We start from the raw sequence: 16,636 nt of genomic DNA, 5'->3' as shown, positions 1-16,636 counted from the left end.
CCCACTTTTTAAAAAACTTTTCAAACGAAACAATTATTTATTTTAAGAGTAAGTTTTTACATACTCTCACCAAAAAAATAAAAAAAAAAATATAATAATAATAATAATGCACACCTGGATCTAAAATATTTAAGCTAGTGTATACCATTAAAAAAAGTTTAGATAAAAATTGTCCTAATTAAGTAATTTTAACAAAACATGTGCTGTAATTAATTAGGCTCAGCTTTGTTCGAAACACAATTTCTTTAAAAATCACAGTTTACATTTCTGCTAAAGCAATAAACAAACCAGGTTGGCGCTAAAAGAGAGAAAAAAAAATGTGCATGCAATTTATCTTCATGCGCTAGACAAGAGAATTTACCTGCCCGAAAAAAATAAAGATACACAGTACTGAGAATTACAGCTAAAACCTGAGATCAAATAAAACACGTTATTCCAAAAAATGTATTGATTTTTCCTCATACTGGTTTAAAGCTCCAAAAATCAATAATTCACAATTTTAAGTAGATTTTAGATAAACGAACCTAGCATAGTACGTTATTACTGTTTAAACCAGTTACATCATTGGGTCATTTGGGTGGAACAAATATACAATATATATATATATATATATATATATATATATATATATATATATATATATATATATATATATATATATATATATATATATATATATATATATATATACATACATACATACATATATATGTGTGTGTGTGTGTGTATTGTGAGAGCTTTCTTTAGTCTTGAAGAGAAATGTTAAAGCTATTTCAAGGGGTGAGAGGCAGGGGTATACTCCCAGAAAAGGGGTGTGGACCCATTGATGGGGGTGTATAGACTTGATCGATCAGCACTATCGATTGGTCTGCGGACAGACTGGCCGTGTAAAATGCCAAGAAATACCCGGGGAATTGCGAGCATTTCGGTCACTGATTTTTCCTCACTTTCCCCTCGGTTTTTAAATCTCACTCTAGTGACAAGACAAGTAACAAGATGTTCTATTTATAGAAATCTTCGCTATAAATTTAACACCCACGATAAAACTGTCTGTTATCGAGAGCTATTTGAATGCTTAAAGTGAAGGGTGGGACGGGGTTTGTCATTAAATTAACCCTGAACTAAATCCAGCATGTTTAGAAATAAAGCCATTAGCGAACAATGTAATTGTAAAACGCTAGCTCAGTAATTGCAATCTAAAAGAGTAAAGTATAAAGTATAAATATAAAGTACAAAGATCATAAAACTGTAATGTTTCAATGGAGACAAGCGAGTTGACGAGATTCCTTCCATAGTGTTGTTGACATGGAATAAAAACGTGCTTTTTAGATTTAGACCGTAAAAAAAAATAAAAAATAAAAACTTAAGCCTAAAATTAATTTAGAAATTTTATATTTTTAGAATAAATGCTATAAAAGTTGCAAATCCAGAGAACTTGAAAATAATTAGTTGAGTTTAAGGCTACATCTCTATTTATTTTCATCAAGCCTAAGTTATAACCGGATGTTTCACTTTCGTAAGACAAATATTGATTGGCTGTACAGTAACTTAGTGATCGATAACTATTTGTTTACAAAACTTTGCAGATCAAGTTTTTAAATAACAATGCAATTTAAAACCCCATGACCTAGTTTTCTATTTTTAGCTTACAATGTGTACAATAAAATTTGTGTCGGCCTATCCAATAGCAGGATGCCATTGTTTATGTCGCCATTACACGTGAAAACCAAATTGTTTTTGCTTTTTTTTTTAATTTTTATTTAGTTACCGAAAATATTAAAAGCATCAAATACGTCCAATCTTTAGTAAAGTCCGAAAAAAACCAGACAGACAGGATTTTATAACCATATTAATTGTAACTACGCCGTGCAAGATTTTTAAATTAATTTATGCACCTCTCAAATACCTTTGAGACTTTTCTCGCTTGTGTCCATTTAATTACTTGATAAGAACAGGTCAAAATATTTAGTCGAAAACAAAAATACAATGATAATGTGAAATTTTTTTTTCTCCAGTGTTAGCTTTTGAGTCACGTGATAAGAGGGTACATCTTTGGAAATGCTGAGCCTGTACATGCTGGTCTAAAAATAGAAGACCTCGGCACAGGTAAATGAATGTTATACCTGAGTTTCACAAATATTTACTTACATTGTTATAAGTAATTGTCCCCCATAAGCACCCTTCTCTGTGGTGAGCTGAGATGCTTTCCACTTCAACAGTGAGCAGAGTTATGTCCCCCCATCCCCAACAAGAGTGAGCAGAGTTATGTCCCCCCATCCCCACCAAGAGTGAGCAGAGTTATGCCCCCTCCTTCACCCCAATACAGAGCTTTCCTCCCCTACCTTTCAACGGTGAGCAGAGTTATGTCCACCCCCCCCCCCTTCCACAATACTGAGCACAGTTATGCTCCCCCCACCCACCACACACACACACACCAACAGTGAGTAGTGATATCAACTTCAAAAGAATGCTGGTACTAACCCACCCAGACACAAGGGACGTAATTCTCTTTGTTTGGATGCTGTAAGAGAGAGAGAGAGAGAAAAAAAAACAACACATGCCTCACGTGGTCTCGGGCTACTATCTGACCTGACTTTAGCGTGTTCCCATAGATGGTGCCGAACAAGTCAATGGAATCATTAACAAGTCTATGTAATTAACTAGTTTAAGTATAAGTGTAATTATTAGGTCTAATTTTGTAACGATTGACAATCATTAACATTGTATTCATTAACAAGTCTATGTAAAACAAATTACTGAATAGCCATTTTAGAATATATATATATATATATATATATATATATATATATATATATATATATATATATATATAGGTTGTGTGTGTGTGTGTGTAAGCGTGCGGGCTTTTGTTTCTACTTATATTCACACGCTGTGTAATATATCTTCCGATATTTCCAACTTTTGATGGTGAGGGGTAGCGCTAATAAAGTAGAGTGGCCATACTTTGACAGCGAAGGCGAGGGTTGGAGTATTGATCGACGTGCCCCAAATCTAGGCTTGTGCACGTGAAGTTTAGGGCACGATGGAATACAGAAGCACCGCCAGTGCTGAGCCTAGGTATCACATACGGAGGACAGAAAACCGGATGTTTTAAACACAATTTAAATATATTTTAACTCTCTAGAATTAAGGCTTTCCTATTGCTCTCCATTCCACGATACTAGATGTAAAAATGCAGAACGTTATCCTGTCGAATCTGGCGATCTAGTGGGAAGATGAAATAGAGTTACCTGATTCTGTGACCTCGGCAGGTAATGGGATAGTGTTGTTAGAATATGCCCAGCCGCATTTCCTCTCCCTAACGTGAGTCAGGTACAAACATATGTCCCTGCCGGTCTGAAGTATGGTTACAAACGTGCTCTTTGAATTCATTCATTAGCATGCTATTTTATGCCATCGTTTAATTAAACACGTTTCTTTTTTTAAACAAAGGAATAATGATTTTCACTGTGAGTTCATTAATTAAACTCTATTTTCCACATTAATCACTAATTAATATTTAATCAATTATTGAGTAATCTCAGCTAAATATTTGTGTCTCTGTAGACGTTCTGATGAATGAATTCGCCAGTCTGGCGACTCAAAAAGAAAGTAAAACTAAACTAAACTTATGAGAAAGAAGAGCTCCCTGGTGAGATACATGGGGCGGTGAAACTTGATGATTGTGGCGATGAGATCAATAGATCAACAATTGATGAAAAAGCTCGGATAACTGAAAAATCAATTTCTCTTAAATGATCAACATTTTACTTTAAAAAAAAAAATAGTTTTGTTCTAATAAGACACGTTGCCTTCATAAGCCGAAGTATAAAAGTCTCTGGTTTTAAAAATAACTTTAGTATATCCGTAGCTAGTAATGTAAGAACATTTTGATGTGTCTACTTTTGTGAAAATAAAAATATAAAATAAAATGTAGTTTGCGCACGTTATTTTCTCTTGAAGTATTTTTACTTGGGGGATGTTATTTAGCTGAAACTTATTAGATGTATTTGTCACTTCAGGCTTTATATTTGTGTAGTATTTATGTATTATTTCGAATATTTGTATTACTTAAACCTCAGGTGCCCACGATACAAGTAATGAAAATCAACAATTCGTTTATTGCTGGCGCTTGGTATTTGTCAGACAATAAAAAGAGAGCGATTTAAAAATGCTGGTGTATTTTTATTTTGTTGCTACACAATAGGCGTTAAATAGAACTTAAGTAAAGGAAGATAACCGGTGTTCTTGGTGAACGGAAGATAGGTGGTTGGGTAGACAGGGGGTAGGGGTGGACAGGGGTTAGGGGTGGACAAGGGTTAGGGGTGGATGGGGTGATGAAGAATATAGGGGGCATGAAGATAGGGGGTAGGGGTGGATGGGGGTAGGGATAAATGGGGTGATGGGGGTAGGGGTGGACAGGGAGCAGGGGTGGACATGGGTTAGGGGTGGATGGGGGTAGGGATAAATGGGGGTAGGGGTGGACAGGGAGGAGGGGTGGATTGGGTGATGGAGAACATAGGAGACAGGGGTGGACAGTGAGTAGGAGGGGTGGACAGGGAGTAAGGGTGGACTGAGGTAAGGATGGACAGGGGTAAAGGGTGGATAAGAGTTGAGAAAAACAAAACACTTTAATCAAAGCTTTGTTCACCATTGTTGCTGAGGCCCATTATGAGTACTGTATTGTGTGTGCCATTATGAGTATTGTATTGTTTGTGTGTGTGTGAATGCGCGCGTGTGTGTAAGCGCACGCATTGATTTTCTGTTAAGTTTGTTTTGTGTTTTTAAATGTGTGAGTCTGGCTCTGTGTGTGTTTGTGTGTGTGTGTGTATGTTCTTATCCACAAATATAAATAATTTTTTTTGTTGCGTGAATTATCTTGTTACGCAATTTACTCTCTTTAAATCGCGTTGTGTTTTTATCCTATGTAAAGCGTGTCGTTGTGTTTTTATCCTATGTAAAGCGTGTCGTTGTGTTTTTATCATATGTAAAGCGTGTCGTGTGTTTTCCTCCTTGGTTAATTGCCCGGATGTTTATTCTCACCAAGAATTATGTTGTTGTTTTCTGTAAATTATGTTGTGTTTTTATACTCTCTAAATTGTGTTGTTATTTATGTAAGCCTATAGATTGTGCTATGTTATATTCTCAGTAAATTGTGTTGTTGATCTATGTATAATGTATAGATTGTGTTGTTGTTCCATGAATAGATTATATTGTTATATTATCAGTAAATTATGTTGTTATATTATCAGTAAATTATGTTGTTATATTATCAGTAAATTGTGTTGTTATATTATCAGTAAACTGTGTTGGTGTTACATGTATAGATTGTGTTATATTCTTAGTAAAATGTGTGAGCCCCAAAACTTGGCAGGTACCACGTGAGCACGTGAGCCGCACGTTCTGTTTGAGCAGACGTCACTCACCATCAAACGTGAGGCGTGCCCTTTAGGGTCGACATCTGGAAGCTTTAACGAACCCCGGGGTGGGGGAGGGGGAGGTAAGGACTTAGGGCCGCGAGTGCCAGAAGTAAGGAGAGAAAGACGTCTGCTCCAAGTATGATTGACGTCACGTGACACAGGCCAGGAAAACTTACTCAGCCCTTACCTGTTGCCGGTTAAGAGCAGGCCGATACAACAATGTATGCAGAAAAAAAAAATTGTTTTTGATTAAATCCAGACTGACAGTTTGTAAACAGAATTCAAAGCCTGGGAAAAAAATATTTTTAAATTATTGGAAACTAATCTTATTTAATACCACGATTTTGTTTTGAAAGATTTTAAAAAATAAATGTGTTTTTTTTATGGCAACTCTTAATGCGCAAAGCCTTGCGTCTGATTTCAATGTTTCTTTCTGGCAACATTTAAAAAAAATTCAATTTATGTAGTAGAACATTGCTGTTGATCACCTGAGATAACTCTTCTGTATTCTGTGACGTGGAAAGGGGTGGGAAGGTATTATGGGATATTAACTCTAGAAAGATATTTTTGGCACGTCTAGTACGGTGTCGGCTTTGTTGTTATCTATTGTGTTATTATTTTACTGGGGCTATTTGTTAGCGGCATTTGTTAAAGAAACTGTTCAAATACCTAAATCGTTTTATATTGGCTGAAGTAGTACAAAAATAAAAAATTTAAAAAAAAATTAATTTGTTTCTTTTTTCCAGAGTACTGTAAATAAAGTTATGCTCTTTGATCCAGTTTTCTTTTTTTTTTTACTAACAAATAATTAGAATATTTGTGATGTAAAAAAACAGCGGCAACTGTAAGAGGATTAAAATAAGATTTAATTTATACACACGTATTGCAAAAGGGAATATAAATATACCAAACATATAAGCACTGCCTGTTGCTAATGAATATTAAAATCGTGTAATTCTTTCTAAAATTATATAATTTTTTTTCTTTAATAACGGGAAATGCGTTTTGCAAAAATCGATTTGAAAGCCGACTTTGGCTTCAACACAATGAACCCACTTCACAGTGGGTGCATTGTTGATAGTGTGCCCAGAGCGCACTCTTTGTTCCTGCCGCACTCGGTTCCAGGTCTAGCCCTACCCCCCAGCCCTCTCCCCTCCCTCAGCCACCCCCCCCCCACCCCAGCTCCACATCATCCAGGTAAGTTTTCCTTACGGCATTCTGACGTCACGTTAGCAGCGGTGTCACTAAATCTCTCCGAACGTGCACCAATAAAAATTAAACCAGTTTAAGCGAGATAACTGTGTTGGGGGTGATCCCCCTTGATTCAATGATAAGATGATGAAAGGAAACAGGAAACAGATGCCTGCACGTGCCAATCTCGGACATGCGCAGAGGGGGAAAAACAACAACGTAAAAATAGCAACGCTTTGTTTATCTTCCTCGTATTTATAAGTCAGGTAATTAATTACGGGCCGATGTTTAGCCATGTAATATAAAATTTATTGCACGTTTTTACAATCTGTTTAATACTTTACACCGCCAAGCCGAGATTCCCTTCCAGCTATGCATTCTTAACGCAGCATTCTATTCCAGGACTTATTCATAACCCAACATTCCCTTCCAGCTTGATATTATTAATCCAACAGTCCATTCCAGATCCAGTACTTTATTTTCAAACCAACATTTCCTTCCAGCAAGTTTTTCTTAAACCAACATTCGCTTCCAGCAATTTTATTCTGGAAAATAACAATCCAATCCTACTTTTCCAAGAAAAATCTGAAAATCTCTTTTCCCCTCCATCCCCCCTCCCCCCCCCCCCCTCCCCACTTTTTCTTCTCCAAAGATGCATGCATTGCATGTAGGCTATAGGGTGGGTAGGGGGATTATCGAATTTTTTGCAACGTCTGCACAAAAATAAACATAAGCAGAGCTCGGATGACGCATGCAGCAGTAGAAAAATCAAAGAGCGCATGGAGTAGAGCGAGGCGCTAATTGCTCGTAGAAACACGGGATGATATGTTTTGTCCTTTAGTGGGTTGGCCCTAGTTACACGAGGGGTATCGTCGCCTAGTCCGTGTAAACAAAAGGCTGATAGCTATTTACAGAATGTCGTCTGCAGGGAGGGAAATTGTCCTGGCATTGATTCCCCAAGACAGGTGAGCTCGCTCCACATGGAGACCAGCCAAACCTGCCGGGGAGCAGCGACAGCAGATCTGGTTTTGTCCTGCTCTGCTCTTTCGCTTCTGCACGCAGATTTTTTTTAAAATGTGCAGCGCGACCTTCAGCTTCTATGTAGGCCAGATTTTTTTTATCATTGTAAAACAAAATGTCTGGAAATATTTTAGTGTAATACATTCATTGAAGAACAGTCCCAGCAGTACAAAACAAGTGCCCCTAAGGCAGAGGCGTACAGCACGCTGAGCGCAATGTCTTACGTTAAGAAGGGCCACAATGGCTCATATCTTATGTAGGCCATTTGCCAGGTAATCGCGAGCTGGAGTGTCTACACACATTAAGACGAGATCCCTTGAGAATCTTCCAGAAAGTTCAAGAGTTAATATATCGTGACGCGATCGTAGCTTTGGTATCCGTGCAGCCTTCGTTTGCTGCACTTTACTGGTGATTCGTGTATACAGAATACAAGCATCATAAAGTAATATTATGGTCGTGAAAACCACGTTGAAAAACAAAATATGCAAGTTGTGTCTGTTCCCAATTGTTTGTGCAGCGAGTTGTCCCCCTGTATGACCAGCTGCAGTCTCGACAGTGACACAGTTGCGTCCCTTGAAATTCAGGAAACGAAGTATCGATCCAAAGATTCTCCTTGTATTGAGGCAGGTTAAGAAAGGGAAAACTCATCAAAAACTCGCCTTTTTCTACAGCATTTTGTTCTGGCCAATCAATGCAAGCGTTGGGCTGTGTTTGAGACATGTGAGAAGCTTTGAGCTAATTGACGAACTTTGTTTTAGTTGGGACTAGTTTTTAAATTTGTTTATAAATAATAAGAATAGAAACAGACTTTGGGTACTTTACCATAGTAATGAATGGGATTGATGTTTCAAAATTTTGATTTTCATCTATTAATTTTCATCATACTCAAAGCATTAAAAGTTAGAAGCTGGTTCATTAAACTGATTACAAATCCAAGATAAACCTACGGGGCAAAGATTTATGATAGGAAATCTGAATGTTTGAATAAAATAAAGACTGGGTGCTGTTCTAGACAAACTCGGGGCCGCCCCAATCGCACCCTCCCTCACATTACACGCAGACAATCTCATACTCACACGCTCACACAAACTTGCTACACACATTAAATCACACTCTAAAACACTCACACCACATGTTATTGCATCCATACGCACAAACACCCCTACACACACTCACCAACCTACCCACACACGTAGTTAGTACCCTCACTTGTTGCTGCTATCGATTTTTCTGTGGCTCACCATCAAGTGACCCTCGCGTCGTGTCAACATTGACTAACATTTCTGCTGCTAACATTTCTGCTGCTAACATTTCTGCTGCTAACATTTCTGCTGCTAACATTTCTGTTGCTAACATTTCTGCTGCTAACATTTCTGCCGCTAACATTTCTGTTGCTAACATTTCTGCTGCTAACATTTCTGCTGCTAACCACCCGTCCAGCGCCCCACAATGTGTTCTGGGGGCCAGACGACCGAGCAGTTCAAATTTCAAAAATCTTTGGAGCCGGGGAGCAGGGGTTGAGATCAAATTTAATGCCCGTTTGTATTCTTTTTTTTTGTAATCACGTTAAAAGCTTGAAGCAGCGGCTGTAATAGATCACACGCTTGAATGTGTAAAAACAAGAGGCTGTCGTGTAACCAAAGTTTGTATCCGCCATGTATAGGTCAATCGGACAAACGCTCTCGGCGTTGGTGCTACCAGGGCTTCTTGGTGTGTGTGTGTGTGTGGGTGGGAGGGGGCGGCGACTGTCGGTCGTAACAGGAAGACATAAACACAAATTTAGTAGGTAAAACCCAGAGGACTCAAATAGATGGACACAGCATTGTGTGGTTAACTAGAAAGTGCACCTAGTTACATTATCATTATTTCATTGAATTTTCATACAATTGTACGCAATTTTCGCTCAATACTAGGTACTATTTTAGCCTGCTCCAGCAAGGGGAAATTGCCTCCAGAAATTTGCCTTAACCTCTAATCTTAAGCGACTAGACATCATCTGTTAGGTCTTACAATCACCTTTTAAAGCCATTGTTTCGTTACAAGTAAGTATAACGTCAGCTTATATAAACGCCACACATTAGAAGAGTTATCTTACTGTAGACTGTAGACCACATTAGAAGAGTTATCTTACTGTAGAGTGTAGACCACATTAGAAGAGTTATCTTACTGTAGACTGTAGACCACATTAGAAGAGTTATCTTACTGTAGAGTGTAGACCACATTAGAAGAGTTATCTTACTGTAGACTGTAGACCAACATGTTGGCGCTACTACATATACTGAGGTTATATAAGTGTTGGAGATGTGTCGGTGAAGGATTGAAGGTTTGTATACTACACGACGGCAGCTTGTGGCCAGGATTGGTAGCACAGCAACGTTTAGGCTTGACATTATACGAACGATTCGCGAATTTTCTTTTAGCTAGCTCGATCGCCGGACGAGGAAATCAGGATGTAGATTTCATACATTCTTTGACCATTCTACAATGGCAACTACTTAAATTATTTTTTTAACAAATAATCTAAGTTTAACTATCAGGCGCACATAGATGGATACAACATTGTGTGGTTAACTAGATAGCCTTAATATCCATTCTTTAAACGTCTTCGTCATTTCAGCTTAGACCAATTATTTGTAGACGAGTAATTTTAAAAAAAAATCAACAGTAGAGCGGTTGGCCCTCGATACAGAAAATTTGACAGTTATCACATATATTCTCTCCCCTTACCTTTCTTTCATTCCTATTCTAGCCCCTGACTACCACCCCCTCCCACCCACTCCCCACCTCCACCCCACCCCAACCTGCTTTGCTCAGCCCTTGTCAATACTGTGCACGTAGCTACACACGACAAGTTATAACAAAGAACGGTGGAGAATGACATAACCTAATAATCTCCCTTGAGTCATTGACAATTGATTTACCTCCCCTGTCTTAAATTTGAACCCCCCAAGGTTTGAGGTTTATGGGAGGTTTAAGGGAGGTTTATGGGATTAAAGCCTAGACATGGGGTGTGGAGTGGACGTCTCACATAGGTGAGATAACTGTGTACGTGAGGTAGGTCTTGTACGCTGAGATAACCTCACACACCTCCAAACAACAGCCCGAACCATTCACGAGTCGCGCACAGACTTTTAAAAATGCGAACTGAATTTAATTTAAGATAACATTGAAATCAATGACCTTTAACCCTTTTTAAAGCACGCCCCACTCTGCAAGCCGTGTACTTTTCTTTATCAGTTTGTGTGTAAAAAATAATTTAGAATAAACATTTTTTAAAGATTAGATTAAACTATACGTTGGTGTGTTGGTGGAATCGATTGTTGCGTCATATTACTTATGAATCATAAACGTGTTGCAAATAATTTGATATAGACCTATCAGTAATCAATGTTTTTGGTAAATTGTTGTAAAAAGCAAGTGTTAGAACCTGCAATGATTCTATAACGTATGAGAGAAGTCTAGCGTTTGGCATCGTGTGCTTCATTACCCAGCTTTTAGCGGTGGTCTGAGTTTGTCATCCTAATTCATTATAATCCCACAATTATAATGTGTCGCTAACACGAAAGCAATCGGAAGATCGAGCTGTTGTGTGACTTAATGAAGGAATGCATGTAGCTTTGTATTTGTTGCTACTGATTGTGTGTGTGACTTAATGAAGGAATGCAGGTAGCTTTGTATTTGTTGCTACTGATTGTGTGTGTGACTTATGGAAGGAATGCAGGTAGCTTTGTATTTGTTGCTACTGATTGTGTGTGTGACTTAATGAAGGAATGCATGTAGCTTTGTATGTGTTGCTACTGATTGTGTGTGTGACTTAATGAAGGAATGCTTGTAGTTTTGTATGTGTTGCTACTGATTGTGTGTGTTTGAGAAAAAAAATATAATACAATACAATCTCACACGGAGCACTGTGTTGTTTATTTTTTAAAAAAATATATTTAAAAAACCTTTTTTTGGTATCACTGAGCCATCAACATTGACATTTTGTGTATATGTACATCTTTTGTAAAATACATTACACGAGCATGTGTACATGTCTAGTCAGTAGGGTGGACGAAATGTGTAGTGTACATGTGTACATCTTTATGATGACGAAATGTGTAGTGTACATCTTTATGATGACGAAATGTGTAGTGTACATCTTTATGATGACGAAATGTGTAGTGTACATCTTTATGATGACGAAATGTGTAGTGTGCATCTTTATGATGACGAAATGTGTAGTGTACATCTTTATGATGATGAAATGTGTAGTGTACATCTTTATGATGACGAAATGTGTAGTATGCATCTTTAAGTTGACGAAATGTGAAGTGTACATCATTATAAAAACAAAATGTGTACGTGTACATCTTTATGTGACAGAATGTGTACGTGTACAGTGTACAACTCTATGTGGACAAAAAACACCTCACACCATATTCTACAGTATTTCCCATCCACGTTTGTCACAATCATCTCTCACGGTGATAGACAGGTGAGCAACGTGAAGAAACACGTGGATATTTTTTTTTCCTTGCTTGAGTCATCCCAAGATATATTTCTTATCATCAAATGTGTTGAGATTAGCCAACAACACCCACTTAAACAGTCACGTGTACTTTATCTAATTAGTTGACGCATTATTCGCCTTGTATTATTGTAGTTCACTGTTATGATATTTACACACGCTATCATATAAAAGTTAAAACAGACATTTTCGAAAAATCTTCCTAAAGTTAAATCACATTATCGCCATATTGTTTTTGTGTACGTGTAATAGTGTGTAAAAATATGTGTGTACATGAGTGTGTGTACGTGTGTAAGAATGTCGTCATACGTTGACTACATCGTCACCATACACCTTGTAGTGCTCGCTATAGTCCCCCCCCCCCCCCCCTGTCGTCGTCCCCCCCCCCCCCTGTCCCGAGACTTATCGAATGATTACATGTGACCACACGATCGCCATTAGAATAATCAACACAATGAGCTGGAAACCTGGGCATGCTGGCGCAAAAGTCAGATCATTAATCATGACGTAATGGAAGCTAATTAACCAGAATTGCTTGTCCAGAGAACAGGCTACCGAAGAAAAGCGGATAACTGTCATTGTAATGAGGGCGGGAGGGGAGGAGGGGGTAGTAGTAGATGGGATTGTGGCTAATTTAAGATATTGTTGTAGAGGATCATCCTCTGAATGATGGTATTTTATCGGATGATGTTGTCAAACACAATATTTCAAAAATATTTTTTTTTTAAATTCACAAATAAAGAATCATTGCATCGCCCAACTTTAAACCTTGTAAAACGATTGTCACTATAAATAAACATTTATTTCTGGCACGTCAATAAACATTTATTGCCGTGTGATCTCCCATATTTCAAGTCAATGCTATGTCTGTTTTTACAATCAACGCAAGCCACAGATAGCTAGAAGAATACTTGAAGGTTAATCATTGCTCAACTGGCATGCAACCGGCCTATGCACACACAAGTTGTGACAGTGTGTGTTATGGCGAATGTCTGCCTAAGCACACAATTTATGTGTACACAGACCTTGTGTTCAATACGTGCTTAGATCAATGCTTTGTTCTTTAAGAGGTTTGTTGAAGGAATGTTAGTGTTTGAAACACATGCGTGTTCGAATTTGTTTTAAAATACTAAGCAAGAGGATTCAATACCTCAAATGCACATCCAAAAGCAACGAATTATTCAAAGACCGAATTTTTAAAATTCCGTTTAAGTAATTATTTTTTCCCCCGTAAGATACCTAACCGTAAAAACAATTAGTTTTATAACTGTAGAGAAATATCCAAGAATTAAAAAAATAAAGAATAAAGTTTTCTTTGACCCGGTTTGATTTGACCTAAATTGGAATGAGTGACCTGGTATGCTGTCGTCTGACCAACATTTGCTCCTTATCTACACACCCACTATCAACGCGCTGTTGCTGTATCGACCCGTTGTGTTTTAGCTTTTTTTTTTTTTTTAATTATAAAATTCTTTTTTAAAAATGTTAGCGGAATAATCAAGTTTTTTAAACATTTTGTGAAATATGTTTAAAGAACAGAAATGTTTTTTTTTTTAAATTAACAGCAAGAAGTAATCAACAATTCTAACCTTGCATTTTGTCGGAATACATTTTTTCAATGGATAAAAATAAAGTAGCAGTCTATGTATATTCAAAATATTTTAACGTGTTGTTGATAATTAATTAATTGGATTTGTATGCTGATGTCCGAGCATTTCATCTCAATGAGGAAATTATTTGCTATTACGAACTTCAAATGTTGTCTTATCTGACACTTGGTATTGTACACACACACACACATATATATATACATATATATATATATATATATACATATATATATATATATATATATATATATATATATATATATATATATATATATATATATATATATATATATGTGTGTGTGTGTGTATGTTTATATATATGTATATATATATATATATATATATGTATATATATATATATATATATATATATATATATATATATATATATATATATATATATATATATATATATATATATATATATATATATATATATATATATATATATATATATACATATATATATATATATATATATATATATATATATATGCTATTTTTTGTTTGTATTCAATTTATAGCACTAAATAAAATATGGGGCTACTTGAGAGAATAATCCAAAGCTACACGTTCACTTGTCTACAAACAGGCTTGAAATAGGGCCATTTTTCCTTGCATGAATAAAAACTGATTTGACTAATTGGCAAAGATTTTTCAACGCCTCATTAATTATGGTTGATTAGCTTCGGTAGTTTAAAGAAATAGGGGATGTCTAAAATTGGACATGCACGCTAAGTTCAAAGATGTCACAAGAGGAGGTAACTACAACACTAAGGAATTATCAGACAGTGGAACATGTTAGGGGAGACAAGTCTATCCAAAGCATAATTCGATGCTACTAACTTAAACAATTCAATTTTTTTTTCGCACCGAACTTTTTGAAGGTTTTTACTTTGTTAAGATAAAGAGAGAAATAGGGAAGAAAATGTTGAGGACAATTCGCTTTCAAATAAAATATTCTTATACTAATAATCAATTTAAAAAACATGTTCGAAAAGAAACTCTCTCAGATGTTAAGAATCTGACCACTTATATCTATGACAATTTATTATCGTTTATCTAAATCTAGATCTAGTATTTATCTATAATTCCTTAGAGATGCTCCAAAAAAAAAAAGAGATAGTCCTCAAAACATTCAGGTCTAACTAAATATGGTAGAGCGTATGTGAGTGTCGGGCCATCCCGCTGAGAGGGGAGGGCAGGGGAGGGGAGGCACTACAAGAAGGGGAAAAGTCTTACCTGAGCGAATGCTGTCAGCGAGGGTGCCGCCAAATTTGGTGGTCTTATCTTTGAGAGCATCGAAGACTTCTTGGGTCAGGTGTTTTTTAAGAAGGGATTTGCAGTTGGCGTCTGCTTTCAACAGATCGTACAGCTTCTGTGCATCGGCCATTTTGAAAATGCGTTTGATAAAGCACTATGGTTAAAGATGCGATTAAAAATTTAGATGTAGGAGAAAGGATGATGCTCTCCAAAACAGTGTGGTCGCAGGCCTAAACAGCGATGGGGGATAGCTTTTATACCTTTCAGCCCGTTGCCTGGTAACGGGCAAACGAGAGTTCCTTATTCGAACCGGCGAAAACTTCGGCCCCGCGGCCTCGCGGCAATCCTATGAAAACGCACGCAAGACAATGTAAAGGGCTCGGATGCAACAGCCAGCGTGATTCGTCCGCTAAGGTCACGTGAGATAATAATCGAATAGAGTTTGTATCTTGGTATTTTTCATACAGTGGATGTGATTTTTTTCCCTGCTTGATCTATATCACAAAAAGAAAAAAAAGCTAGTAATGAAGAAAAGAGAAAAATAATTTAAGATAGGAAAATTTTCAGTTAGTTTTTATGTTTCAAACTTTTGGCAGCATATATCAGACTCAAGCAAACAACTTACCAAATAAAATTGAGTACAATGAACCAAAATTTACGGAATTCTATAAAAACATACCCCTCCCCCCACATACACAACCATGCCCCACCCTCACATGAACCTCTAAATTGTCTCAAGGCTCGCGTTGGTCGTACACCTGTGTCGTGTGTTATCACGAGCACATCTAACTCTAACACAGATGACGACATACACGCGTGCTTTTAATTACCAGAAACCTAATTAGTTAAGATTTGATTTTGAGCTTTATTGATCCTGTTTTTATGTCAAGTATTACATTATATTTTATAAGCAAACCTAATACGTAATTAAATGGACCTACTGCTATTCCAATGGCTGCATTTTAACAAGGGTCTATTTTCTGTCAGCAGGAAATATCCAACAAATGCGGCATTTTAGTAGACAGCAAATGTCCCAAAGATACGAGATTTTCAATACTTAGCAAATGTCCAACAGATGCGACATTTTCAGTGCGCGACAAATATCCAACAGATACGACATTTTCAGCCTGCAGAAAATGTCCAATAAATACGACATTTTCAGTCCCCAGCAAATTTCCAACAGACGCGACGTTTTGAGTCCGCAACAAATGTCCAACAGATGTGACATTTTCAGCCCGCCCGCCCCCCCCCCCCCCCCCCCAGCAAATGTCCTGCAAATACGACATTTTCAGTCCCCAGCAAATGTCCAACATATACGACATTTTTCAATCGGCCAGCAAATGTCCATCAGACGAGTGTCATCAATGAAGTTGGGTAGAGAGAAACATGGCTGATCGTAATGAAATCTACTCGTTTTGTCCTTGTGGCGTCCTCAGCCTGATTACATTCAACTTACCTGTGTTACACACCTGCTTATCGTATCGCCTGCCTGGTGATATCGTGTACCCTTACACAACCGTTAACGAATCACACAAGAGAGGCAACTGTTGTTTTCATTACGTGTGTTGGCGAGAAGGGGCGGGCTGAGGTGCTAGACGTATTGTTTATGTTCAAGTCCTGGG

General features: G+C 37.2%; 1 protein-coding gene across 1 annotated transcript in view; it reads right to left on the bottom strand.

Annotated features, from left to right (window-relative positions):
- LOC131940120 (taurocyamine kinase) overlaps nt 1–15,324 on the bottom strand; it is a 41,476-nt gene extending 26,152 nt beyond the window's left edge. Inside the window, exon 1 of the mRNA XM_059298698.1 lies at nt 14,994–15,324. Within this exon, the coding sequence (XP_059154681.1) occupies nt 14,994–15,144 (151 nt within the window). The 5' untranslated portion in view covers nt 15,145–15,324. The remainder of the gene's footprint in view (nt 1–14,993) is intronic.
- Between the last annotated feature and the right edge of the window lie 1,312 nt (nt 15,325–16,636).

Source organism: Physella acuta, unplaced genomic scaffold, assembly GCF_028476545.2.
Source record: "Physella acuta isolate Inbredline_101_S28 unplaced genomic scaffold, ASM2847654v3 ptg000308l, whole genome shotgun sequence".
NCBI classification, from domain to species: Eukaryota; Metazoa; Mollusca; class Gastropoda; family Physidae; genus Physella; species Physella acuta.
This window is presented reverse-complemented; position numbering and strand designations above follow the sequence as displayed.